Source organism: Panulirus ornatus, chromosome 14, assembly GCF_036320965.1.
Source record: "Panulirus ornatus isolate Po-2019 chromosome 14, ASM3632096v1, whole genome shotgun sequence".
NCBI classification, from domain to species: Eukaryota; Metazoa; Arthropoda; class Malacostraca; order Decapoda; family Palinuridae; genus Panulirus; species Panulirus ornatus.
This window is the reverse complement of record NC_092237.1, coordinates 51,145,384-51,171,889: the sequence shown is the minus strand read 5'-3', so window position 1 is coordinate 51,171,889 and position 26,506 is coordinate 51,145,384. Positions and strand designations below refer to the sequence as shown.

Below are 26,506 nucleotides of genomic sequence, written 5' to 3'. Positions count from 1 at the left end.
TACTTCCATTGTTCTCACCTTTTTCCATTCTGTACTCAGTCTCTCCTGGTACTTCCTCACACAAGTCTCCTTCCCAAGCTCACTTACTCTCTCCACTCTCTTCACCCCATTCTCTCTTCTTTTCTGAAAACCCCCACAAATCTTCACCTTCGCCTCCACAAGATAATGATCAGACATCCCTCCAGTTGCACCTCTCAGCACATTAACTTCCAAAAGTCTCTCTTTCGTGCGTCTATCAATTAACACGTAATCCAATAACGCTCTCTGGCCATCTCTCCTACTTACATACGTATACTTATGTATATCTCGCTTTTTAAACCAGGTATTCCCAATCACCAGTCCTTTTTCAGCACATAAATCTACAAGCTCTTCACCATTTCCATTTACAATACTGAACACCCCATGTATACCAATTATTCCCTCAACTGCCACATTACTCACCTTTGCATTCAAATCACCCATCACTATAACCCAGTCTTGTGCATCAAAACCACTAACACACTCATTCAGCTGCTCCCAAAACACTTACCTCTCATGATCTTTCTTCTCATGCCCAGGTGCATATGCACCAATAATCACCCATCTCTCTCCATCAACTTTCCGTTTTACCCATATCAATCTAGAATTTACTTTCTTACACTCTGTCACATACTCCCACAACTCCTGATTCAGGAGTAGTGCTACTCCTTCCCTTGCTCTTGTCCTCTCACTAATCCCTGACTTTACTCCCAAGACATTCCCAAACCACTCTTCCCCTTTACCCTTGAGCTTCATTTCACTCAGAGCCAAAACGTCCAGGTTCCTTTCCTCAAAAATACTACCTATCTCTCCTTATTTCTCATCTTGGTTACATCCACACACATTTAGACACCCCAATGTGAGCCTTCAAGGAGGAGGAGCACTCCTCGCGTGACTCCTTCTTCTGTTTCCCCTTTTAGAACGTTAAAATACAAGAAGGGGAGGGTTTCTGGCCCCCCGCTCCCGTCCCCTTTAGTCGCCTTCTACGACACGTGAGGAATGCGTGGGAAGTATTCTTTCTCCCCTATCCCCAGGGATAGAGATATAAAAATAAGTACAATTATTTTATAAATAATATAAAAATATAAAAATACGTACAATTATTTTATACAAACCTGAAATTCCACCTAATTTAATCTGCAGGTTTTCTTCCCAATCACAACAGTACTATCAAGTTTTTAAGATTCAGGGTTACACCTTTAGAAAATGATCTGATAAAAGAGTGAAATTACATACAAAAAGGTAATTTTAAAAATTTGCGATCATATTTCATTTGATCTCAGATCTTCACTGAACACAGATAGACCATTTTGTAGAATAAGCTTATTATCAGAAAGGAAAGCTGTTAAAAACAAAACTCTGTAGAGGATACATTTTTTTTTTTTTTTTTGACGCTGTCTCCCGCGTTTGCGAGGTAGCGCAAGGAAACTTGCGACTAGAGGGGACGGGAGCAGGGGGCCAGAAATCCTCCCCTCCTTGTATTTTTTTTAACTTTCTAAAAATGGGTGGGGGTGGGTTGGGCCATTTCTTTCGTCTGTTTCCTTGCGCTACCTCGCAAAGGAAAGGAAGAGGATACATATCTACATAAATAAAAAAAAGATGGTCTGGAAAAATGATAAACCTGAACTGTAATATCAAAGGATTTATTGTTAGTAAAATTCCCATTTCCTAGGCGTCTGCAAATAACCTGTTGATTAGCTGCTCGGCTGTAGTGGAAGTAACAGAGCTTATGGATGTTAATCTGGGATTTGTTAAGCCTGGAGACACTTGTAGATGTAGTAAGCTGCACAAAGAAATAAGCTTCTGCTGGCATCCACCCACATTCTGAAAGAAAAATGTTTTAAATTTGTAAATTACATCAAAGTTAAATATCTTGAGGCCTCTGAAAGTTAAGTATATTTTGCTATACATATATGTATATCTGCAGAATTGGTGAATGAGTTTAGTAAATGTGAATAAAGGCAAGTTAATAGATTAAGCAGTGAGAAGAAAGAGGTTATGCAGAGTGTGAGTTTAAACAGAGAAAATCTGGATGAAGTGAAGCATTTTAGATACCTGGGAGGGACATGGCAGTAAATAGATCCAAGAAAGCAAAAGTGAGTCATAGGGTGGAGTGGGAAGAGATTCTGGGAGCACTGAGAAATGTGTGGAAAGAGGTCATTATTTAGAGGGGCCACAGTGAGCATATTTAAATGTATGTGTATGTGTATATGTGTATATTTTATGTGTAATGTATATGTATGTATGTATTTGTATGAGCATGTATGTATATATATGTAAATATGAGTGGATGGTCTATCTTCATCTGTTTCCTGGTGCTACCTCGCTATGCAGGAAATGGTGATCAGGTATAATAAGATAAATAAATAAAATAGTAGTCCCAACAATGTTGCATGTATGTGAGATATGATCCATAGATGAAGATGTACAAAGGAAGGTGGATGTGTTAGAAATTAAATGTCTGAGTACATTATGTGTTTGGAGATGGAAGACCACATAAGTAATAAGAGGGTAAAAGAAAGGTGTGGTTGAGAGCTGTTCAAAGGGGGTCTATTGAAATCATAATAACTGAACATGAGGAAAGAATGAGTGAGGAGAGACTGATTAAGAAGATTTATGTGTCAGGAGTGGTGGGAAAAAAGAGAAGGGGAAAACAAAATTGGAGATTGAAGGATAGAGTTAAAAACACAGTGGTCAAGGCCTCAACATACAGAAGGGTGAAATGTATGCTTGGGATAGAGTGAATTGGAACGATGTGGTATACATGGGGCACTGTCCTGTGAAAGGACTGAACCAGGGCATGTAAAGCAGCAATGGTAAACAATGGAAAAGTCTGTGGGGCCTGGTTATGGATAGGGGACTGTAGATTTAGGGCATTACACACCACAGCTAGAGAATGGATGTGAGCAAATACAGCCTTTCATCTAATTTTCTTGAAGTTACCTCACTAACACAGGAAATGGTAGACAAGTATGAAAGAATGTGTGTTTTCCTCAGGACTCAAGTACATCAAAAAATCTAATAGAAATCTTATGAATTTTAACTTGATGGAGAGAGGTTGAAATTTCTGAGGTTCCATAAACAGTAAGAAATTCACACACCTTAGCAAGCTGAGATTTGAGAATTGGATTAGACCTGGCTTCAGCTTTTCTCTGATTCATCTGCTCTGCACTCATTCCTATGAGTTCTTGAAGAACCTAAAAGTACCATATGTGAGTTAGTTTGTGCAGCAATGCCAAGTACATCACTACATATGCTTTCAAACATACTTATGGCAACTTATAAGTAAAGCACTAAAAGGATGGAACTAAAAAATATACAGAAATTAATAAATGGATTAAAAACATTATGCTCCTCAAGTATAAGGTTTAAAAATTCATACTATGTACAGTAGTATTACTCTAAAATTGTCATGCTGAGGATGCTGATGATTTTCTTTCATTTTCTCTTCAAATACAAAGATGAACTCTTCCCTTACCATGTATATTACTTCCAAGAGTAAGAGATATAACCAATTTTCCCCATAAATTTTGGTCACCAATAATTTCCACACTTTTGAGCATCAAAGAGGAAAGTAATTTTTGAGATCACAAACGTTTCTTCATCCCTTTAAGTGGAAAAGTGAAGCAAAGAAAATCCAGAGAATATTACAGTAAAAATTAGTTTCTTTCGTAACCAAGTGATACATGAAAAATTTTTGTTTGAGATTCCACTGCTCAATATTTCTACCTTGTAGTAAGTACTGAGAAGCATAGTTTAGCTTTTGATGTATGAGTTTTCTTGTAAATTTGAATTCTTAGTTCATTCTGCAGATGAGAAGAATGTGATATATGTACAGGTACTTTTGCAGATAGTACAAATCAGAAGTTTAAGATAATATTGCAATGATTATACACCTATATAGTAGGTAGTAGTTGATAGGCAGCCAGTGACCAGGGAGGTATATTACCAGTACTACCTGCCTGGGTATCAGGAGGGTTAATGACAGCTGCATAGCGAGCCAGCCCTTCCAAGGTTGTCAAGTTGCAATCCCCTGACCCAGGTCTCTCTGCCTCACCCACACATGGACTCCTGGCATACAATCTCTCCTTGTCATGCCTAACACTTGAAAACACTTGACTCACACGGCTCGTTCTTTGTAACTCTAGATTTTCCTGTGGTGAATGCTCTGTGCTAGCACTGCCTTTTGGCAAAATGATAGAAGCAATATATAGAAGTAGTAGGTAGGAACATTTAGGTAGGAGGATTTGATATATATATATTATGCAGAACTAGTTGAAAGGAACATTAGACAGGAGCATTGGTTAGAAGCAGTCAGTAGCAACATTAGGTACAAGCCTCAGCAAACACTGCATGAGATTTGCCCTCTACCAGGGACCTGTTGAAGGTAAGGTACTAAAGGCTAAGAAGCAGCACTGGAGTTCACTAGTTATGGAGACATTCTATTGCTAAGGCCATCCCTTTCAGGGAGTTCCAAAATGGAAATGACATAAGAGATGTAAATAGATAGACAGATAGATATTACAAGTGACAGAAATGTTTATATACATCTTTACGACTTTCCGAAAAGTTGTACCTCAGATTTCTATCACTTACAAATATAAATATAATAGTATTAAAGTAACATTTATTATTACTTTTAAATATTTACCTTTTTCAAAATATATAAGATTCTATTACAAATAAAAGCTGAAATGATGGATAAGCATTGTAAGTCTCATTGACAGTTTGTTCAATGTTAGGGAGTTGACTTATATTGCAGATATTTGCCTATATCAAAATTTTTAACAGAAAAAGTCAGTGAACAAATACGCCAGGTCAACATGTAATCCGCAAGTTAGGGTACGTTATCTGTCTTTTCCTTCTTAAGCATTTATTACTGTGCCATACTGTGCGTAAGACAAGGGAGCAAATGGGAACTTCAGAGAAGGGGGCTAACGGGGAGGTGATAACAAGTAGTGGTGATGTGAGAAGGAGATGGAGTGAGTATTTTGAAGGTTTGTTGAATGTGTTTGAAGATAGAGTGGCAGATATAGGGTGTTTTGGTTGAGGTGGTGTGCAAAGTGAGAGGGTTAGGGAAAATGATTTGGTAAACAGAGAAGAGATAGTAAAAGCTTTGCGGAAGATGAAAGCTGGCAAGGTAGCAGGTTTAGATGGTATTGCAGTGGAATCTATTAAAAAAGGGGATGACTGTATTGTTGACTGGTTGGTAAGGTTACTTAATGTATGTATGACTCATGGTGAGGTGCCTGAGGATTGGCGGAATGCGTGCATAGTGCCACTGTACAAAGGCAAAGGGGATAAGAGTGAGTGCTCAAATTACAGAGGTATAAGTTTGTTGAGTATTCCTGGTAAATTATATGGGAGGGTATTGATTGAGAGGGTGAAGGCATGTACAGAGCATCAGATTGGGGAAGAGCAGTGTGGTTTCAGAAGTGGTAGAGGATGTGTGGATCAGGTGTTTGCTTTGAAGAATGTATGGGAGAAATACTTAGAAAAGCAAATGGATTTGTATGTAGCATTTATGGATCTGGAGAAGGCATATGACAGAGTTGATAGAGATGCTCTGTGGAAGGTATTAAGAATATATGGTGTGGGAGGCAAGTTGTTAGAAGCAGAGAAAAGTTTTTATCGAGGATGTAAGGCATGTGTACGTGTAGGAAGAGAGGAAAGTGATTGGTTCTCAGTGAATGTAGGTTTGCGGCAGGGGTGTGTGATGTCTCCATGGTTGTTTAATTTGTTTATGGATGGGGTTGTTAGGGAGGTGAATGCAAGAGTTTTCGAAAGAGGGGCAAGTATGAAGTCTGTTGGGGATGAGAGAGCTTGGGAAGTGAGTCAGTTGTTATTTGCTGATGATACAGTGCTGGTGGCTGATTCATGTGAGAAACTGCAGAAGCTGGTGACTGAGTTTGGTAAAGTGTGTGGAAGAAGAAAGTTAAGAGTAAATGTGAATAAGAGCAAGGTTATTAGTTACAGTAGGGTTGAGGGTCAAGTCAATTGGGAGGTAAGTTTGAATGGAGAAAAACTGGAGGAGGTAAAGTGTTTTAGATATCTGGGAGTGGATCTGGCAGCGGATGGAACCATGGAAGCGGAAGTGGATCATAGGGTGGGGGAGGGGGCGAAAATTCTGGGAGCCTTGAAGAATGTGTGGAAGTCGAGAACATTATCTCGGAAAGCAAAAATGGGTATGTTTGAAGGAATAGTGGTTCCAACAATGTTGTATGGTTGCGAGGCGTGGGCTATGGATAGAGTTGTGTGCAGGAGGATGGATGTGCTGGAAATGAGATGTTTGAGGACAATGTGTGGTGTGAGGTGGTTTGATCGAGTAAGTAACGTAAGGGTAAGGGAGATGTGTGGAAATAAAAAGAGCGTGGTTGAGAGAGCAGAAGAGGGTGTTTTGAAATGGTTTGGGCACATGGAGAGAATGAGTGAGGAAAGATTGGCCAAGAGGATATATGTGTCGGAGGTGGAGGGAACGAGGAGAAGTGGGAGACCAAATTGGAGGTGGAAAGATGGAGTGAAAAAGATTTTGTGTGATCGGGGCCTGAACATGCAGGAGGGTGAAAGGAGGGCAAGGAATAGAGTGAATTGGATCGATGTGGTATACCACGGTTGACGTGCTGTCAGTGGATTGAATCAGGGCATGTGAAGCGTCTGGGGTAAACCATGGAAAGCTGTGTAGGTATGTATATTTGCGTGTGTGGACGTATGTATATACATGTGTATGGGGGTGGGTTGGGCCATTTCTTTCGTCTGTTTCCTTGTGCTACCTCGCAAACGCGGGAGACAGCAACAAACAAAAAAAAAAAAAAAAAATATATATATATATATATATATATATATGTATATTTTTCATACTATTAGCCATTTCCCGCGTTAGCGAGGTAGCGTCAAGAACAGAGGACTGAGCCTTTGAGGGAATATCCTCACTTGCCCCCTTCTCTGTTCCTTCATTTGGAAAATTAAAAATGAGAGGGGAGGATTTCCAGCCCCCCGCTCCCTCCCCTTTTAGTCGCCTTTTACGACATGCAGGGAATACGTGGGAAGTATTCTTTCTCCCCTATCCTATATATAAATATATCTTTCTTTTCTCTTTCAAACTATTCGCCATTTCCCGCATTAGCAAGGTAGCGTTAAGAACAGAGGACTGGGCCTCTGAGGGAATATCCTCACCTGGCCCCCTTCTCTGTTCCTTCTTTTGGAAAATTGAAAAAAAAAAAAAAGGGGAGGTTTTCCAGCCCCCGCTCCCTCCCCTTTTAGTCACCTTCTACGACACGCAGGGAATACGTGGGAAGTATTCTTTCTCCCCTATCCCCAGGGATAATATATATATATATTCTATTTATTTATTTATTTTGCTTTGTCGCTGTCTCTAGCGTTTGCGAGGTAGCACAAGGAAACAGACGAAAGAAATGGCCCAACCCACCCCCATACACATGTATATACATACACGTCCACACACGCAAATATACATACCCATACATCTCAATGTACACATAAATATACACACACAGACACATACATATATACATATGCACACAATTCACACTGTCTGCCTTTCTTCATTCCCATCGCCACCTCGCCACACATGGAATAACATCCCCTCCCCCTCATGTGTGCGAGGTAGCACTAGGAAAAGACAACAAAGGCCCCATTCGTTCACACTCAGTCTCTAGCTGTCATGCAATAATGCCCGAAACCACAGCTCCCTTTCCACATCCAGGCCCAATAGAACTTTCCATGGTTTAACCCAGACGCTTCACATGCCCTGATTCAATCCATTGACAGCACGTCAACCCCGGTATACCACATCGATCCAATTCACTCTATTCCTTGCCCGCCTTTCACCCTCCTGCATGTTCAGGCCCCGATCACTCAAAATCTTTTTCACTCCATCTTTCCACCTCCAATTTGGTCTCCCACTTCTCCTCGTTCCCTCCACCTCCATCACATATATCCTTTTGGTCAATCTTTCCTCACTCATTCTCTCCATATGCCCAAACCATATCAAAACACCCTCTTCTGCTCTCTCAACCACGCTCTTTTTATTTCCACACATCTCACTTACCCTTACATTACTTACTCGATCAAACCGCCTCACACCACATATTGTCCTCAAACATCTCATTTCCAGCACATCCACCCTCCTCCGCACAACTCTATCCATAGCCCACGCCTCGCAACCATACAACATTGTTGGAACCACTATTTCTTCAAACATACCCATTTTTGCTTTCCGAGATAATGTTCTCAACTTCCACACATTCTTCAAGGCTCCCAGGATTTTCGCCCCCTCCCCCACCCTATGATTCACTTCCGCTTCCATGGTTCCATCCACTGCCAGATCCACTCCCAGATATCTAAAACACTGTACTCCCTCCAGTTTTTCTCCATTCAAACTTACCTCCCAATTGACTTGACCCTCAACCCTACTGTTCCTAATAACCTTGCTCTTATTCACATTTACCCTTAACTTTCTTCTTTCACACACTTTACCAAACTCAGTCACCAGCTTCTGCAGTTTCTCACGTGAATCAGCCACCAGCGCTGTATCATCAGCGAACAACAACTGACTCACTTCCCAAGCTCTCTCATCCCCAATAGACTTCATACTTGCCCCTCTTTCCAAAAGTCTTGCATTCACCTCCCTAACAACCCCAACCATAAACAAATTAAACAACCATGGAGACATCACACACCCCTGCCGCAAACCTACATTCACTTAGAATCAATCACTTTCCTCTCTTCCTACATGTACACATGCCTTACATCCTCGATAAAAACTTTTCACTGCTCCTAACAACTTGCCTCCCACACCATATATTCTTAGTACCTTCCACAGAGCATCTCTATCAACTCTATCATATGCCTTCTCCAGATCCATAAATGCTACATACAAATCCATTTGCCTTTCTAAGTATTTCTCACATACATTCTTCAAAGCAAACACCTGATCCACACATCCTTTACAACTTCTGAAAGCACACTGCTCTTCCCCAATCTGATGCTCTGTACATGCCTTCACCCTCTTAATCAATACCCTTCCATATAATTTACCAGGTATATATATATATATATGTATTTATTATTTTATTTTATTATACTTTGTCGCTGTCTCCCGCGTTTGCGAGGTAGCGCAAGGAAACAGACGAAAGAAATGGCCCAACCCCCCCATACACATGTATATACATACGTCCACACACGCAAATATACATACCTACACAGCTTTCCATGGCTTACCCCAGACGCTTCACATGCCTTGATTCAATCCACTGACAGCACGTCAACCCCGGTATACCACATTGCTCCAATTCACTCTATTCCTTGCCCTCCTTTCACCCTCCTGCATGTTCAGGCCCCGATCACACAAAATCTTTTTCACTCCATCTTTCCACCTCCAATTTGGTCTCCCTCTTTTCCTTGTTCCCTCCACCTCCGACACATATATCCTCTTGGTCAATCTTTCCTCACTCATCCTCTCCATGTGCCCAAACCACTTCAAAACACCCTCTTCTGCTCTCTCAACCACGCTCTTTTTATTTCCACACATCTCTCTTACCCTTACGTTACTCACTCGATCAAACCACCTCACACCACACATTGTCCTCAAACATCTCATTTCCAGCACATCCATCCTCCTGCGCACAACTCTATCCATAGCCCACGCCTCGCAACAATACAACATTGTTGGAACCACTATTCCTTCATACATACCCATTTTTGCTTTCCGAGATAATGTTCTCGACTTCCACACATTCTTCAAGGCCCCCAGAATTTTCGCCCCCTCCCCTACCCTATGATCCACTTCCGCTTCCATGGTTCCATCCGCTGCCAGATCCACTCCCAGATATCTAAAACACTTCACTTCCTCCAGTTTTTCTCCATTCAAACTCACCTCCCAATTGACTTGACCCTCAACCCTACTGTACCTAATAACCTTGCTCTTATTCACAGAGAAGAGGTAGTGAAAGCTTTGCGGAAGATGAAAGCCGGCAAGGCAGCAGGTTTGGATGGTATTGCAGTGGAATTTATTAAAAAATGGGGTGACTGTATTGTTGACTGGTTGGTAAGGTTATTTAATGTATGTATGACTCATGGTGAGGTGCCTGAGGATTGGCGGAATGCGTGCATAGTGCCATTGTACAAAGGCAAAGGGGATAAGAGTGAGTGCTCAAATTACAGAGGTATAAGTTTGTTGAGTATTCCTGGTAAATTATATGGGAGGGTATTGATTGAGAGGGTGAAGGCATGTACAGAGCATCAGATTGGGGAAGAGCAGTGTGGTTTCAGAAGTGGTAGAGGATGTGTGGATCAGGTGTTTGCTTTGAAGAATGTATGTGAGAAATACTTAGAAAAGCAAATGGATTTGTATGTAGCATTTATGGATCTGGAGAAGGCATATGATAGAGTTGATAGAGATGCTCTGTGGAAGGTATTAAGAATATATGGTGTGGGAGGAAAGTTGTTAGAAGCAGTGAAAAGTTTTTATCGAGGATGTAAGGCATGTGTACGTGTAGGAAGAGAGGAAAGTGATTGGTTCTCAGTGAATGTAGGTTTGCGGCATGGGTGTGTGATGTCTCCATGGTTGTTTAATTTGTTTATGGATGGGGTTGTTAGGGAGGTAAATGCAAGAGTTTTGGAAAGAGGGGCAAGTATGAAGTCTGTTGTGGATGAGAGAGCTTAGGAAGTGAGTCAGTTGTTGTTCGCTGATGATACAGCGCTGGTGGCTGATTCATGTGAGAAACTGCAGAAGCTGGTGACTGAGTTTGGTAAAGTGTGTGGAAGAAGAAAGTTAAGAGTAAATGTGAATATATATATATTTTTTTTTTTTTTATACCTCGTCGCTGTCTCCCGCGTTTGCGAGGTAGCGCAAGGAAACAGACGAAAGAAATGGCCCAACCCCCCCCCCATACACATGTACATACACACGTCCACACACGCAAATATACATACCTACACAGCTTTCCATGGTTTACCCCGGACGCTTCACATGCCTTGATTCAATCCACTGACAGCACGTCAACCCCTGTATACCACATCGCTCCAATTCACTCTATTCCTTGCCCTCCTTTCACCCTCCTGCATGTTCAGGCCCCGATCACACAAAATCCTTTTCACTCCATCTTTCCACCTCCAATTTGGTCTCCCTCTTCTCCTCGTTCCCTCCACCTCCGACACATATATCCTCTTGGTCAATCTTTCCTCACTCATTCTCTCCATGTGCCCAAACCATTTCAAAACACCCTCTTCTGCTCTCTCAACCACGCTCTTTTTATTTCCACACATCTCTCTTACCCTTACGTTACTTACTCGATCAAACCACCTCACACCACACATTGTCCTCAAACATCTCATTTCCAGCACATCCATCCTCCTGCGAACAACTCTATCCATAGCCCACGCCTCGCAACCATACAACATTGTTGGAACCACTATTCCTTCAAACATACCCATTTTTGCTTTCCGAGATAATGTTCTCGACTTCCACACATTCTTCAAGGCCCCCAGGATTTTCGCCCCCTCCCCCACCCTATGATCCACTTCCGCTTCCATGGTTCCATCCGCTGCCAGATCCACTCCCAGATATCTAAAACACTTCACTTCCTCCAGTTTTTCTCCATTCAAACTCACCTCCCAATTGACTTGACCCTCAACCCTACTGTACCTAATAACCTTGCTCTTATTCACATTTACTCTTAACTTTCTTCTTCCACACACTTTTCCAAACTCAGTCACCAGCTTCTGCAGTTTCTCACATGAATCAGCCACCAGCGCTGTATCATCAGCGAACAACAACTGACTCACTTCCCAAGCTCTCTCATCCCCAACAGACTTCATACTTGCCCCTCTTTCCAAAACTCTTGCATTTACCTCCCTAACAACCCCATCCATAAACAAATTAAACAACCATGGAGACATCACACACCCCTGCCGCAAACCTACATTCACTGAGAACCAATCACTTTCCTCTCTTCCTACACGTACACATGCCTTACATCCTCGATAAAAACTTTTCACTGCTTCTAACAGCTTTCCTCCCACACCATATATTCTTAATACCTTCCACAGAGCATCTCTATCAACTCTATCATATGCCTTCTCCAGATCCATAAATGCTACATACAAATCCATTTGCTTTTCTAAGTATTTCTCACATACATTCTTCAAAGCGAACACCTGATCCACACATCCTCTACCACTTCTGAAACCACACTGCTCTTCCCCAATCTGATGCTCTGTACATGCCTTCACCCTCTCAATCAATACCATCCCATATAATTTACCAGGAATACTCAACAAACTTATATATATATATATATATATATATATATATATATATATATATATATATATATATATATATATATATATATTTTTTTTTTTTTTTTTTTTGCTTTGTCGCTGTCTCCCACATTTGTGAGGTAGCACAAGGAAACAGGCGAAAGAAATGGCCCAACCCACCCCCATACACATGTATATACATACACGTCCACACACGCAAATATACATACCTACACAGCTTTCCATGGTTTACCCCCAGACGTTTCACATGCCCTGGTTCAATCCACTGACAGCACATCGACCCCGGTATACCACATCTTTCCAATTCACTCTATTCCTTGCACGCCTTTCACCCTCCTACATGTTCAGGCCCCGATCACTCAAAATCTTTTTCACTGCACCCTTCCACCTCCAATTTGGTCTCCCACTACTCCTCGTTCCCTCCACCTCTGACACATATATCCTCTTTATCAATCTTTCTTCACTCATTCTTTCCATGTGACCAAACCATTTCAATACACCCTCTTTTGCTCTCTCAACCATACTCTTTTTATTACCACACATCTCTCTTACCTTTTCATTACTTAATGTCAGAAATACCAAGAAAAACAAATCGATTTGTATGTGGCATTTATGGATCTGGAGGAGTATGATAGACTTGATAAAGATGCTCTGTGGAAGGTATTAAAAGTATATGGTGTGGGAGGTAAGTTCCAAGAAGCAGTGAAAAGTTTTTATCGAGGATGTAAGGCATGTGTACGAGCAGAAAGAGAGGAAAGTGATTGGTTCCCAGTGAATGTCAGTTTGCAGCAGGGGTGCATGATGTCTCCACTGTTGTTTAATTTGTTTATGGATGGGGTCGTTAGGGAGGTGAATGCAAGAGTTTTATAGTGAGGGGCAAGTATGCACTCTGTTGTGGATGAGAGGGATTGGGAAGTGAGTCAGTTGTTGTTTGCTGATGATACAGCGCTCGTGGCTGATTCGGGTGAGAAACTGCAGAAGCTGGTGACTGAGTTTGGTAAAGTGTGTGAAAGAAGAAAGCTGAGAGTAAATGTCAATAAGAGCAAGGTTATTAGCTTCAGTAGGGTTGAGGGTAAAGTCAATTGGGAGGTAAGTTTCAATTGAGAAAAACTGGAGGAAGTGAAGTGTTTTAGATATCTGGGAGGGGAGTTGGCAGCGGATGGAACCACGGAAGCGGAAGTGAGTCACAGGGTGGAGAAGGGAGTGAAGGTTCTGGGAGAGTTGAAGAATGTGTGGAAGGCAAGAACGTTATCTCAGGGAGCAGAAATAGGTACGTTTGAAGGAATAGTGGTTCCAACAATGTTATACGGTTGTGAGGCATGGGCAATAGATAGGGTTGTGTGGGGGAGGGTGGATGAGTTGGAAATGAGATATTTGAGGACAATATGTGGTGTGAGGTGGTTTGATCGAGTAAGTAATGAAAAAAAAACGAGAGGGGAGGATTTCCAGCCCCCCGCTCCCTTCCCTTTTAGTTGCCTTCTCCCGGCATATCGTAGAAGGCGACTAAAAGGGAAGGGAGCAGGGGGGCTGGAAATCCTCCCCTCTCTTTTTTTTTTAATTTTCCAAAAGAAGGAACAGAGAAGGGGGCCAGGTGAGGATATTCCCTCAAAGGCCCAGTCCTCTGTTCTTAACGCTATCTCACTATCGCGGGAAATGGCGAATAGTATGAAAAAAAAAAAATCTACATTCACTATTTTGTAGTAGTGTTTCCACAAGAAAGTTTTCTGTTTTAAGAATGTACTTCAGAGGATGCTATTCATCAACTGTTGAGCCAGTCTAGAGTTTGGTGCTGACTGATAAACTTATATTTTCCAGTATACGGACATGTGACTAGCTGTATATGTTTCATTTGTGTCAACATTTTCATTACACCTTTCAATAATATTTTACTTCTTACTCCCTAAATTTTTGGTACATATTTCTCTTTTATAAAACCATCTCTTAGATATAATATGTAATCTTCCTGAAACCAACTCTATCATATTTTTCAAATATTTTCACCATCAAAACAGTGCACTTGTTTTTTGTTCTCCATAAGTTTATTACAAGGTTTATATGAGTTTTTTCAAAGCACTTGTATGAGCGTACTGATGCTGCAGGTAGCAAAGGAAGAATGAGTTTCCATAGCTCAATACACATAGTGCAAAAATGCTGTAATGCCTGTGATACAAGGATATTACAAGAAATTTGCCACATACCAGGTCATCAATGTCGACCTCCCGGGAGGCAGTTCCATCATTAATTATGACTGCAAGTTTCCAAAGGCCTCCAGATTGTTCCAAACGTGATACCAAAGTCATGATGAATCCCTTCACAATAAACTCCTGCAAGAAAACAAAAGTTTCTCCAAACATAGTATATTTACATATACATACCTCGCAAACGCAGGAGACAGCGACAAAGCAAAAAAAAAAAAAAAAAAAAAATATATATCAGTCATCTGTTCTTGATGCTACCTCACTAATATGGGAAATGGTGAATGTGTATGAAAACAAATGAAAAAATCTACAGGCGCACCTCAATTTACAATGAGGTTACGTTCCAATAAACCCATCATAAGCTGAAAATATGTCAAAAATACATCTAATACTGTACATCTGACCTATTGAACATCATAGCTTAGCCAGCCTATCTTGAACATTTTTAGAACACTTACATTAACCTACAGTTGGACAAAATCATCTAACACAAAACCTTTATTTTGCTTTGTCGCTGTCTCCCACGTTAGTGAGGTAGCGCAAGGAAACACACAAAAGAATGGCCCAACCCACCCACATACACATGTATAAACATACACGTCCACACACGCAAATATACATACCTATACATCTCAATGTATACATATATATACCCACACAGACATATACATATATACACATATACATAATTCATACTGTCTGCCTTTATTCATTCCCATTGCCACCCCGCCACACATAAAATAACAACCCCCTCCCCCCTCATGTGCGCGAAACAGCGCTAGGAAAAGACGACAAAGGCCACATTCGTTCACACAGTCTCTAGCTGTCATGTAATAATGCACCGAAACCACAGCTCCCTTTCCACACCCAGGCCCCACAGAGCTTTCCATGGTTTACCCCAGACGCTTCACATGCCCTAGTTCAATCCATTGACAGCACGTCAACCCCGGTATACCGCATCGTTCCAATTCACTCTATTCCTTGCACGCCTTACACCCTCCTGCATGTTCAGGCCCAGATCACTCAAAATCTTTTTCTCTCCATCTTTCCACCTCCAATTTGGTCTCCCACCTCTCCTTGTTCCCTCCACCTCTGACACATATATCCTCTTGGTCAATCTTTCCTCACTCATTCTCTCCATGTGACCAAACCATTTCAAAACACCCTCTTCTGCTCTCTCAACCACACTCTTTTTATTACCACACATCTCTCTTACCCTATTATTACTTACTCGATCAAACCACCTCACACCACATATTGTCCTCAAACATCTCATTTCCAGCACATCCACCCTCCTCTGTACAACTATCTATAGCCCACACCTCGCAACCATATAACATTGTTGGAACCACTATTCCTTCAAACATACCCATTTTTGCTTTCCGAGATAATGTTCTCAACTTCCATACATTCTTCAACGCTCCCAGAACTTTCGCTCCCTCCCCCACCCTATAATTCACTTCCACTTCCATGGTTCCACCCGCTGCCAAATCCACTCCCAGATATCTAAAACACTTCACTTCCTCCAGTTTTTCTCCATTGAAACTTACCTCCCAATTGACTTATCCCTCAACCCTACTGTACCTAATAACCTTGCTCTTATTCACATTTACTCTCAGCTTTCTTCTTTCACACACTTTACCAAACTCAGTCACCAGCTTCTGCAGTTTCTCACACGAATCAGCCACCAGCACTGCATCATCAGCGAACAACAACTGACTCACTTCCCAAGCTCTCTCATCCACAACAGACTGCATACTTGCCCCTCTTTCCAAAACTTTTGCATTTATCTCCCTAACAACCCCATCCATAAACAAATCAAACAACCATGGAGACATCACACACCCCTGCTGCAAACACAAAACCTATCTTATAATAAAGTGTTTCTTTGCTGTGAACTTTATTGGTGCCTTGGGTATAACTTCATGCTGGGCAATCATCTTTAATTTCATCTCAACAATAATTTCCTTCCTCTTTTTCTTCTCACCAGAGGCTTGAGAAACAGATGGGCATTTTGTAAACATGATGGAATGAAAAACACAAAATAAAAAAAAAATGCTCGCAACACAGTGTACCATAGAGTAATGGTTGTTTACACTCATGATCACTTAGCTCACTGGAAGCTGCAGCTCACTGCCACTGTGCAACATCACGAGAGAGTATCGCACCTTGTATCGCTAGCCGAAAAGATCAAAATTCAAAACTCGAAGTATGGTTTCTACTGAATGCATATTGCTATTGCACCATCGTCAAGTTGAAAAATCGTAAGTTAAACCATCATAAGTCAGGAAGCATCTGTATATATATATATATATGCAATATAGCTATCAAAAACCAAAGAATATTATGTGTGATTAAATGCAACTGACAACTTATGCTACAATTAACCAAATTTATTTCAAGCATTCATTTTCTTTAACAACCTGGCCATTTAGGGACAGGTGATCATTCACACTCCTTACATACAGGATTACAAACCTGTGGTACAGATGGTTTCTCTGGGAGGAAGAAGAGGTAAGTAAAAGGTGGCATTTGTTTAGCCCTTTTTTCTACATCTCTTGTTTTTTCACTAGTATATTTCATGTTCATTTCCTGTGAAACTGGAGTAGCAATTTCTTTAAAACTACTAATCCTTGGAGATGTCAATCTAAACTTTGAGTCTAAAGGAGATGTTTTCATGATTCTCTGAGTTTCCTCCATAAATGAATTGGGGGTTGCTGGGCAACTGGATTTGGGAAGAAAATCCTTCTTAAAGTTATCCGCATCACAAATATCGTGTTGTACAAGTGTTGATTTTTTCAGTCTTTTGCCTCTTAGTGCCTGACTTGATGACTTGGAAAGAGAATCCTTGATCCATGATTGCCCAGCAAGAGGTCTGTTGGTATTATTTTGTGTTGTAGACTGACTTATGCTATTAACTTCTGGTTCTATAATTGAACAAACTGGAGTTGGTGTTTTTATGCAGGAAGCATTTTCTTTCAATAATAACTGACAACTTTCATTGTTTGGAGGCAGGGAAGAGGGGCCACTCGACAACTTTAAAGATTTTGATGACACATCAGGATCTTTACTGGTCAACTGAGATGTTATTTTTGCTGAGGTTGAAGCTTGCAAAGATGAATATGATTCATCAACTTGGCCCTCTGCAGACAGTAGAATATCGTCGTCAAAATCATCACTGAAAAAATCATTGTCAGTGTTCATTCCACCATCCATTTCTTCCACCAAGATGGCATTGCTCTGTAATGCATTTAACCTCAAATTCTTTCTATCTAACTCATTACTACAACTGTTGCCAACTCCATTCCTAGAGATTTCAGGGCAGGCATTATTAGTACGAGAGACAACATTTGAAGACCTGTTGCAGGGTACCAGTGAGGAGTTGCTTTTAGCACATGATGATGCCTGACTCTCAATCTGGTTCAAGGCAGCTTCAAAGTCTGAATCAAGAAAGTCATCATTACCCATGTCATCAAAGTTGTTGGCTGAAGGTCCAGAGATACCAGGCTGTCAGGGTAAAGAAAAAGGAACAAATCTATCAAATAATGAAACAGGATTAAAACATGGATAATCATATAATTTGCTTTTCTTGCCTTTGAACAGAGCCCTATGAACATCTAGAGAACACTTACACAATAGGAGATTAAAACAGTGTTTTAACATGCAAAATGAGATGTGTCTGTGAGGATTAACCTCACTGACCATCATAAAATACATGTAGCCAGCAGATACTTGTACTGAAAGTTACAGAAGGTGAGTATAAGAGATAGGAATGTGAAATCTTCCACTCCTTTTCTATTACTTTCCGAAAGAAGGTATGGAGGAAGAGGAGCAAATATTATTCCTCTAAGGCTCAGTCATCTGTTCCTGATACTACTGCACTTAGGCAGGTAACTCCAAACAAGTATGAAAGAAATGGAAAAGGATTATTATCATTATATTTAACCATTACTGTTATTTTCCTTCATATGTGCTTGCCATTTCCTGCATTAGCGAGGTAGCAACAAGAACAGATGACTGAGCCTTACAAGGAAAATATCTCACTTGGCTCCTTGCTCTGTTTCTTCTTTTGGAAAGTAAGAAAGGAAGGGATGATTTCCAACCACCCACTCCCACCCCTCTTGGTTAACTTCTACTTTTTGCAAGAGATACAGAAGTATTCTTTTTCCCCTGTCCCTGGGAATATATTATCATTATTATCATTATCAACATTACTCTGAGGAAAACTATCTCAGTATATTACTTTATACAAAACTATTATTCTGAATTTAAGTCAATCTCAAGTAAGAGCGAAAAGATGGAGAAGAGCTGAAGTTTCCACTGAAAGACATGATTATTTTCTGATATGCCTCAATATCCAAGAGAAATTAAAATAATACATGAATGAATGTATGGACATTGGATAAGCAAGATTAAACAAACATCATGTAGCCAATGAAATCCCTTTACATCAAATGGCATAAGTAATCCAATGACCATTCATGTCCAGAAATACCCTACTAAATTTAAACCATTTGTGTTAATACAGGCATACTGTATATAGCTACAGCATTCTACAAATATACAAAACACATCAAGAATTCTTTACAAAGCCACTTAATGAATAAAATGAAACCAGAATAAAAATAAAGCCCACGAGTAAATAATATTTCTATACATCAACAATGCATGTATTATAAGTACATAACTGTACTTACCAGGTTCCTGACACCTGACAAAGGCTGTGTCCCTCCTCTTCCTGGTGGATGAGAAGCCTGAGATCTGTTGGATGCTGAGTTAATCTGAGAGGGATAATACTGAGAGATCTGACTTGGGGTTGCCTGGGTAGCATTTGTTTCTTCATACTGTCTTGGCTGCTCAGTTTCATCACTGCCTCTTTTAAAACATTTCCACATTAATTAAAAGGACAAAACTTATCTATGGATGAGCACCACATCTTACACTCAAGAGCAACTCAGACTAAGAAGCTCTACAAGTCAGAAGTCGGGAAGGAAAGGAGAGGGGGACAATAAGATGGAGGTATGAGATAAAAGAGACTTTAGGGTATCAAGTTAAGGAGATTCAGGAGGGAAAGGGGTATGTATTAGGCAAATAAATTACATCAACGTGGATGGTTGGCTGTTTTAGGTGCATTGTACTTCACAGTTTGAGTGGTTGTGTGCAAATGGGTATGATGTTCATCAGTTACTGATTCTACCTTGCTAAGGTGGGTGTAGGAATTGTGTATAAAACTATTAGCATTAATGATTATCATCACTCTTATTATTTATTTATATTTTATTTATTTTGCTTTGTCGCTGTCTCCCGCATTTGCGAGGTAGCGCAAGGAAACAGACGAAAGAAATGGCCCAACCCACCCCCATACACATGTATATACATACACGTCCACACACGCAAATATACATACCTATACATCTCAATGTACACAAACATACACACACACAGACACATACATATACACCCATGCACACAATTCACACTGTCTGCCTTTATTCATTCCCATCGCCACCTCGCCACACATGGAATACCATCCCCCTCCCCCCTCATGTGTGCGAGGTAGCGCTAGGAAAAGACAACGAAGGCCACATTCGTTCACACTCAGTCTCTAGCTGTCATGTATAATGCACCGAAACCACAGCTCCCTTTCCACATCCAGGCCCCACAGAACTTTCCATGGTTTACCCCAGACGCTTCACACGCCCTGGTTCAATCCACTGACGGCACGTCGACCCCGGTACACCACATCTTTCCAATTCACTCTATTCCTTGCACGCCTTTCACCCTCCTGCATGTTCAGGCCCCAATCACTCAAAATCTTTTTCACTCCATCTTTCCACCTCCAATTTGGTCTCCCACTTCTCCTCATTCCCTCCACCTCTGACACATATATCCTCTTTGTCAATCTTTCCTCACTCTTTCTCTCCATGTGACCAAACCATTTCAAAACACCCTCTTCTGCTCTCACAACCACACTCTTTTCATTACCACACATCTCTCTAACCCTATTATTACTTACTTGATCAAACCACCTCACTCCACATATTGTCCTCAAACATCTCATTTCCAGCACATCCACCCTCCTCCGCACAACTCTATCTATAGCCCATGCCTCGCAACCATATAACATTGTTGGAACCACTATTCCTTCAAACAAACCCATTTTTGCTTTCCGAGATAATGTTCTCGACTTCCACACATTCTTCAAGGCTCCCAGAACTTTCGCCCCCTCCCCCACCCTATGATTCACTTCCGCTTCCATGGTTACATCTGCTGCCAAATCCACTTCCAGATATCTAAAACACTTCACTTCCTCCAGTTTTTCTCCATTCAAACTTACCTCCCAATTGACTTGTCCCTCAACCCTACTGTACCTAATAACCTTGCTCTTATTCACATTTACTCTCAGCTTTCTTCTTTCACACACTTTACCAAACTCAGTCACCAGCTTCTGCAGTTTCTCACACAAATCAGCCACCAGCGCTGTATCATCAGTGAACAACAACTGACTCACTTCCCAAGCTCTCTCATCCACAACAGACTGCATACTTGCCCCTCTTTCGAAAACTCTCGCATTCACCTCCCTAACAACCCCGTCCATAAACAAATTAAAAAACCATGGAGACATCACACACCCCTGCCGCAAACCCACATTTGCTGAGAACCAATCACTTTCCTCTCTTCCTACACGTACACATGCCTTACATCCTCAATAAAACCTTTTCACTGCTTCTAACAACTTGCCCACACACCATATATTCTTAATACCTTCCACAGAGCATCTCTATCAACTCTATCATATGCCTTCTCCAGATCCATAAATGCTACATACAAATCCATTTACTTTTCTAAGTATTTCTCCCATACATTCTTCAAAGCAAACACCTGATCCACACATCCTCTACCACTTCTGAAACCACGCTGCTCTTCCCAAATCTGATGCTCTGTACATGCCTTCACCCTCTCAATCAATACCCTCCCATATAATTTCCCAGGAATACTCAACAAACTTATACCTCTGTAATTGGAACATTCACTTTTATCCCCTTTGCCTTTGTACAATGGCATTATGTAAGCATTCCTCCAATCCTCAGGCACCTCACCATGAGGTAAACCATGGAAAGTTTTGTGGGGCCTGGATGTGGAAAGGGAGCTGTGGTTTCGGTGCATTATATATTACAGCTAGAGACTGAGTGTGAACGAATGTGGCCTTTGTAATCTTTTCCTAGAGCTACCTCGCGCACATGCAAGGGGAGGGGATTTTTCATTTCATGTGTGGCAGGGTGGCGACAGGAATGAATAAGGGCAGACAGTGTGAATTATGTACATGTGTATATATGTATATGTCTGTGTGTGTATATATATATGTATAATTTGAGATGTATAGGTATGTATATGTGCGTGTGTGGACGTGTATGTATATACATGTGTATGTGGGTGGGCTGGGCCATTCTTTCGTCTGTTTCCTTGCGCTACCTTTCTAACGTGGGAGACAGCGACAAAGTATAATAACCACATTCTTAAACAACAAATATGGTACAATGCTGGTGTACTTACAGATGTCGAGCAAGTACATTTTCCATGGCATTTGAAATAAGTAAGGATTCAATCTCCCCTCCTAAAATGGTTATGTGCTCCTGGCTTAGAAGTAATATTCCACGCCGAGTACGAATAGTTCCTGATAACATGACCTGCCACAGAATCAACAATTAATTGTCCATGTATTAACCACATCATTTCCATACATATGATAAGCTGTGTATGTGATAAAATGCTAATCACTTCTACACAAAAAAGTAATGCTAACTCCTCTAAATATGAAGTTTACAGCATTTTTCATTATTCCTCATACTTGCTTCCTTCTTACACTGTATTCCATCACACTGTCTTTAATTCTATTTTTGATACTTCTGCACAACCTGACTTTTTTCTATCTTCTCATACAATTCACTCTCAAAGTCAATACCTACTAACAAAAACTTTACTGACTTTCTCTACTTCATAGCTACTTCAAGCTTCTTCACTCTGTATGTTATCAAATTTCCTAACACCACTTTCTATTCACTAAACAATATCCCAAATGCTTTTTCTTGCTAAAAGGAGTGGTTAATCAGCTTAATCCATGAAAGTTAATCCTTAAACATCTATGCTATTCACATTTGTATATTCCAAACAAAATATTTACAAACATTACCACAAGTAGTCATACCAGTTCTTTCAACAGCCTTCATACCTGCAAACACTACTACCTTTCAATATTAGGTTTTGTGTAAAGGCAATTTAGCTACTACAAACCATTATCATCCTAGAAAAAGTACTAATGTGATGCAACTGTAATCACTGATACCTTTGTGCCAGGTTTGAGGTTGATACTAATACTAGGTATCAGTGTGTACTCCATTCCCTGCACTACACTTGTCCCATCAGTCATCTGCATCAGCAACATCCTTAAAGGCTTGGGCTCCCAAGAAGACTATGCAGAAAGAAGGTACACAAATATATCAGGTTATATAGAGTCAAAGAGCAAAACATGATTCAGAATAGCATAATTTTCTTGTACTGTGCTGCTAAAATGTATCATGAATAAGTGCATCAGTTCTAATACTATAATGTATCACATCTATGAGCAATTTGCTAAAAGAATATTGAAAAAAATTACCTTATCATAATGTATTATGATTTTGTAAAGCAGAAAAAGGAACTTTTTAGCAAATTTAACAAAATGACTTCACAAACATCTGGAAATCTTACTTTAAACACTGGAGAATCCTCCTAGGACAACACTCACAGAACTAAACTGTAATGCTTTGCATGTTTATGCACTCTACCCTCATAATCTCACACACAAGAATGGTTCACAACAAAGGCAGGCAGTAGTTTAGAGGAATAAAAGCTTATGGTGCACCATGACCACTTCCTGACAGGGTTATTTCAAAAGACTTGAGCCTGGTTAAACCCTTTTTATATAATCATGGTCTATTTGATGTTAAAGCATTGCAGATACCTGGTTCTTTGAAAAGGCTTAATTTACAGTTTCTTTTTCACACCAGTTTGCCATTTCTCACTTCAACAAGGTAAAGCCACAAAAAGATGAAACAAAAGCTTCTTTTGCTCATATCCATCCTCTAGCTCTCAAAGATGATGAATTGAGACCATATGCACCATCCACAGCCAAGCCTCACAGATCATTCATTGGTTTCTACTAACCACTTCATATGCACTGGATCAACCAACAAATGACAAATCGCCCCATATAGAACATGTCACTCCAATTTACCTTATCCCATGCATGCTTCAACTTCCTATATGGTCAGGCCTCACAACCCTAAAGCCTCTTTTACTGCATCCATCCACTTCCTTTTCAGCTTTCCCCTCCCTCTTGCTCTTTACACTTCTGACACATAGATCCTCTAAATAAGTCTTTCTTTGGTCATCCCTAAATATGTCCAAACCATTTCAGCACACAAAAGACTATGACTTCTTCCTTACATCTCCTTCTTGGTCTTACCCCCTCTTGTTCTCTACACTTCTGATGCATAATTCCTCTGAGTCAGTCTCTATTCATTCATACTCTCCAAATATCCAGATCATTTCAGCACAACCTGATCATTTCTTGCAGACTGTAATTAATACCACACCTCAATGTTACACCGTCATCCCTTACCAGAAGAACCCAGCTCACATCACATATTGTCCTCCTACATTTCATTTCCACCACATCCATCCTTATCTGTTATTTGGCTTCCCTGGCTCTAGACCTTTATGGAGTTCCTGCAGCTTCATGGCTGCACTCCACTCAGAATATGGAAACAATAGACTCCTTCCAAGTAAGACAGTCCTCAAAGAGAATATACATCTTCCTGTTAACTGTTGATGGTACAGCCTTGCCAAAGGAAACTTTTCACTCATAGTGAAGCCACCTGCAGGTAGAATCCAGCAACACCTTTAAATGCATTAAAAGAGATAATTAAAAGATTCTACAAAGTGTTCTTTATTTACAAATATACAGTTTTGAATTCTTAATAAAAAAATTGTTTCTTTTCACCTGGTGTGAATGTTCTGCCGACACAGCTGCATTAGCACTGTCTACACCCTGAACCTTCTGCAGCTGAGCATATGCTGGACGGCCCACATCACGAACCTGGTTCACCTGGTAATTAGTAAACAAGTCATAATATGCCAAAAAATCCATGAAAACACTGATATCTAATAAACAGCAAATGTTTTCAAGATTTCTATAGTCTTTCCAAACTTGGAAATGTTGGTTCATGCAGTTTTAACAAATTAGTTGGCAAAAGATTTACAAAATTCTGGTAATTATATGTTTTGTGTTTGTCTCTCCTTTTCACATTCATACCTCCAGCACCACCTAGTGAGTCTATCTAAGGTCAGTCTGGACTGCTGTCAAATGGGAAAAAATAGAAAATATAAAGTTTGAAGAATGAAAAAAACCTTCTCTCTCCAAGGCAGCACCCAGCAAGTATGAGATACTCTTAAGAGAATATTGGGCTGTGATTCTTACCTACTGCCATAAATTGGTGAGGATGACTGCAGCACTCAACTCTTTTCAGTTAATTCTGACTCAAATTACCAAAGCCCTAGCTCACTAACATGTGGTTTGCTTTCAGCCAATCAGTGGCTTCTGGGCTTCTGTCATTTCCCTACCATCTCCCAGAAAACCAGAACTTACAATTCACAGATCATGGTACCAAACCTAGGGGACCACCAAATGGAAAAGTTTTTTTTTCTAACAAAAGAATGGAGAGTAAGAAAACAAGAAAAACTCATGGGACTCAGAAACCATTCCCATGATGGCCAACTAAATAATTCAGCTTAGAAAAGAGAAACTTAAGAGATGATCTGATACAGGTATTCAAAACTATTAAAGATTTTCAGAATCTCATTGTAACAAGCCACTTAAAGCTTGACTCATTTGATGTCATCAATAGTAACAGGTACAAACTTGAGGGAAAAAGTTTTACCTTGAATGTGGCAAAGTACTTTTCTTCAACAAGATTGTTAACATATGGAATGATTTACCATTTCAAATAAATGAAAACAGTACCATAGATGCATTCAGGAATATCCTTGATGAGTATTTTGCTTCAAGTTCATGCAAAATATAGTTTGAGCTTCCTCAGTATTTGCAGGTTTTTCACTTTGAGACAACTGCATGCCTTTCTATTCTTACCACACTAATTTGTGAGTTTCTGGCATCTTCCACAACGACAAACAGCCTCAAAAGAACCCAGTGGTCTGTTGCTGTTTGAATTTCTTTGTATGGCTTTGCATCTCTATGGTCAGTTATTATTTTCATAGCTTGATGTATCCTTTTAGCCCTTGCTTACATTTTTTTTTTTTTTTGTCGCTGTCTCCCGCGTTTGCGAGGTAGCGCAAGGAGACAGACGAAAGAAATGGCCCAACCCACCCCCATACACATGTATATACATACGTCCACACACGCAAATATACATACCTACACAGCTTTCCATGGTTTACCCCAGACGCTTCACATGCCCTGATTCAATCCACTGACAGCACGTCAACCCCGGTATACCACATCACTCCAATTCACTCTATTCCTTGCCCTCCTTTCACCCTCCTGCATGTTCAGGCCCCGATCACACAAAATCTTTTTCACTCCATCTTTCCACCTCCAATTTGGTCTCCCTCTTCTCCTCATTCCCTCCACCTCGGACACATATATCCTCTTGGTCAATCTTTCCTCACTCATTCTCTCCATGTGCCCAAACCATTTCAAAACACCCTCTTCTGCTCTCTCAACCATGCTATTTTTATTTCCACACATCTCTCTTACCCTTACGTTACTTACTCGATCAAACCACCTCACACCACACATTGTCCTCAAACATCTCATTTCCAGCACATCTATCCTCCTGCGCACAACTCTATCCATAGCCCACGCCTCGCAACCATACAACATTGTTGGAACCACTATTCCTTCAAACATACCCATTTTTGCTTTCCGA

General features: G+C 40.5%; 1 protein-coding gene across 1 annotated transcript in view; it reads right to left on the bottom strand.

Moving 5' to 3' along the window:
- Positions 1 to 1,645: 1,645 nt before the first annotated feature.
- The window catches only part of LOC139753405 (recQ-mediated genome instability protein 1-like), a 38,598-nt gene continuing 13,737 nt past the window's right edge, over positions 1,646 to 26,506 (bottom strand). The window contains exons 3-10 of the mRNA XM_071669867.1: positions 24,562 to 24,666; positions 22,864 to 22,989; positions 22,074 to 22,207; positions 19,217 to 19,394; positions 16,998 to 18,026; positions 14,520 to 14,645; positions 3,120 to 3,215; positions 1,646 to 1,842 (exon numbers count right to left, since the gene is read on the bottom strand). Of these exons, the coding sequence (XP_071525968.1) occupies positions 1,687 to 1,842; positions 3,120 to 3,215; positions 14,520 to 14,645; positions 16,998 to 18,026; positions 19,217 to 19,394; positions 22,074 to 22,207; positions 22,864 to 22,989; positions 24,562 to 24,666 (1,950 nt within the window). The 3' untranslated portion in view covers positions 1,646 to 1,686. The remainder of the gene's footprint in view (positions 1,843 to 3,119; positions 3,216 to 14,519; positions 14,646 to 16,997; positions 18,027 to 19,216; positions 19,395 to 22,073; positions 22,208 to 22,863; positions 22,990 to 24,561; positions 24,667 to 26,506) is intronic.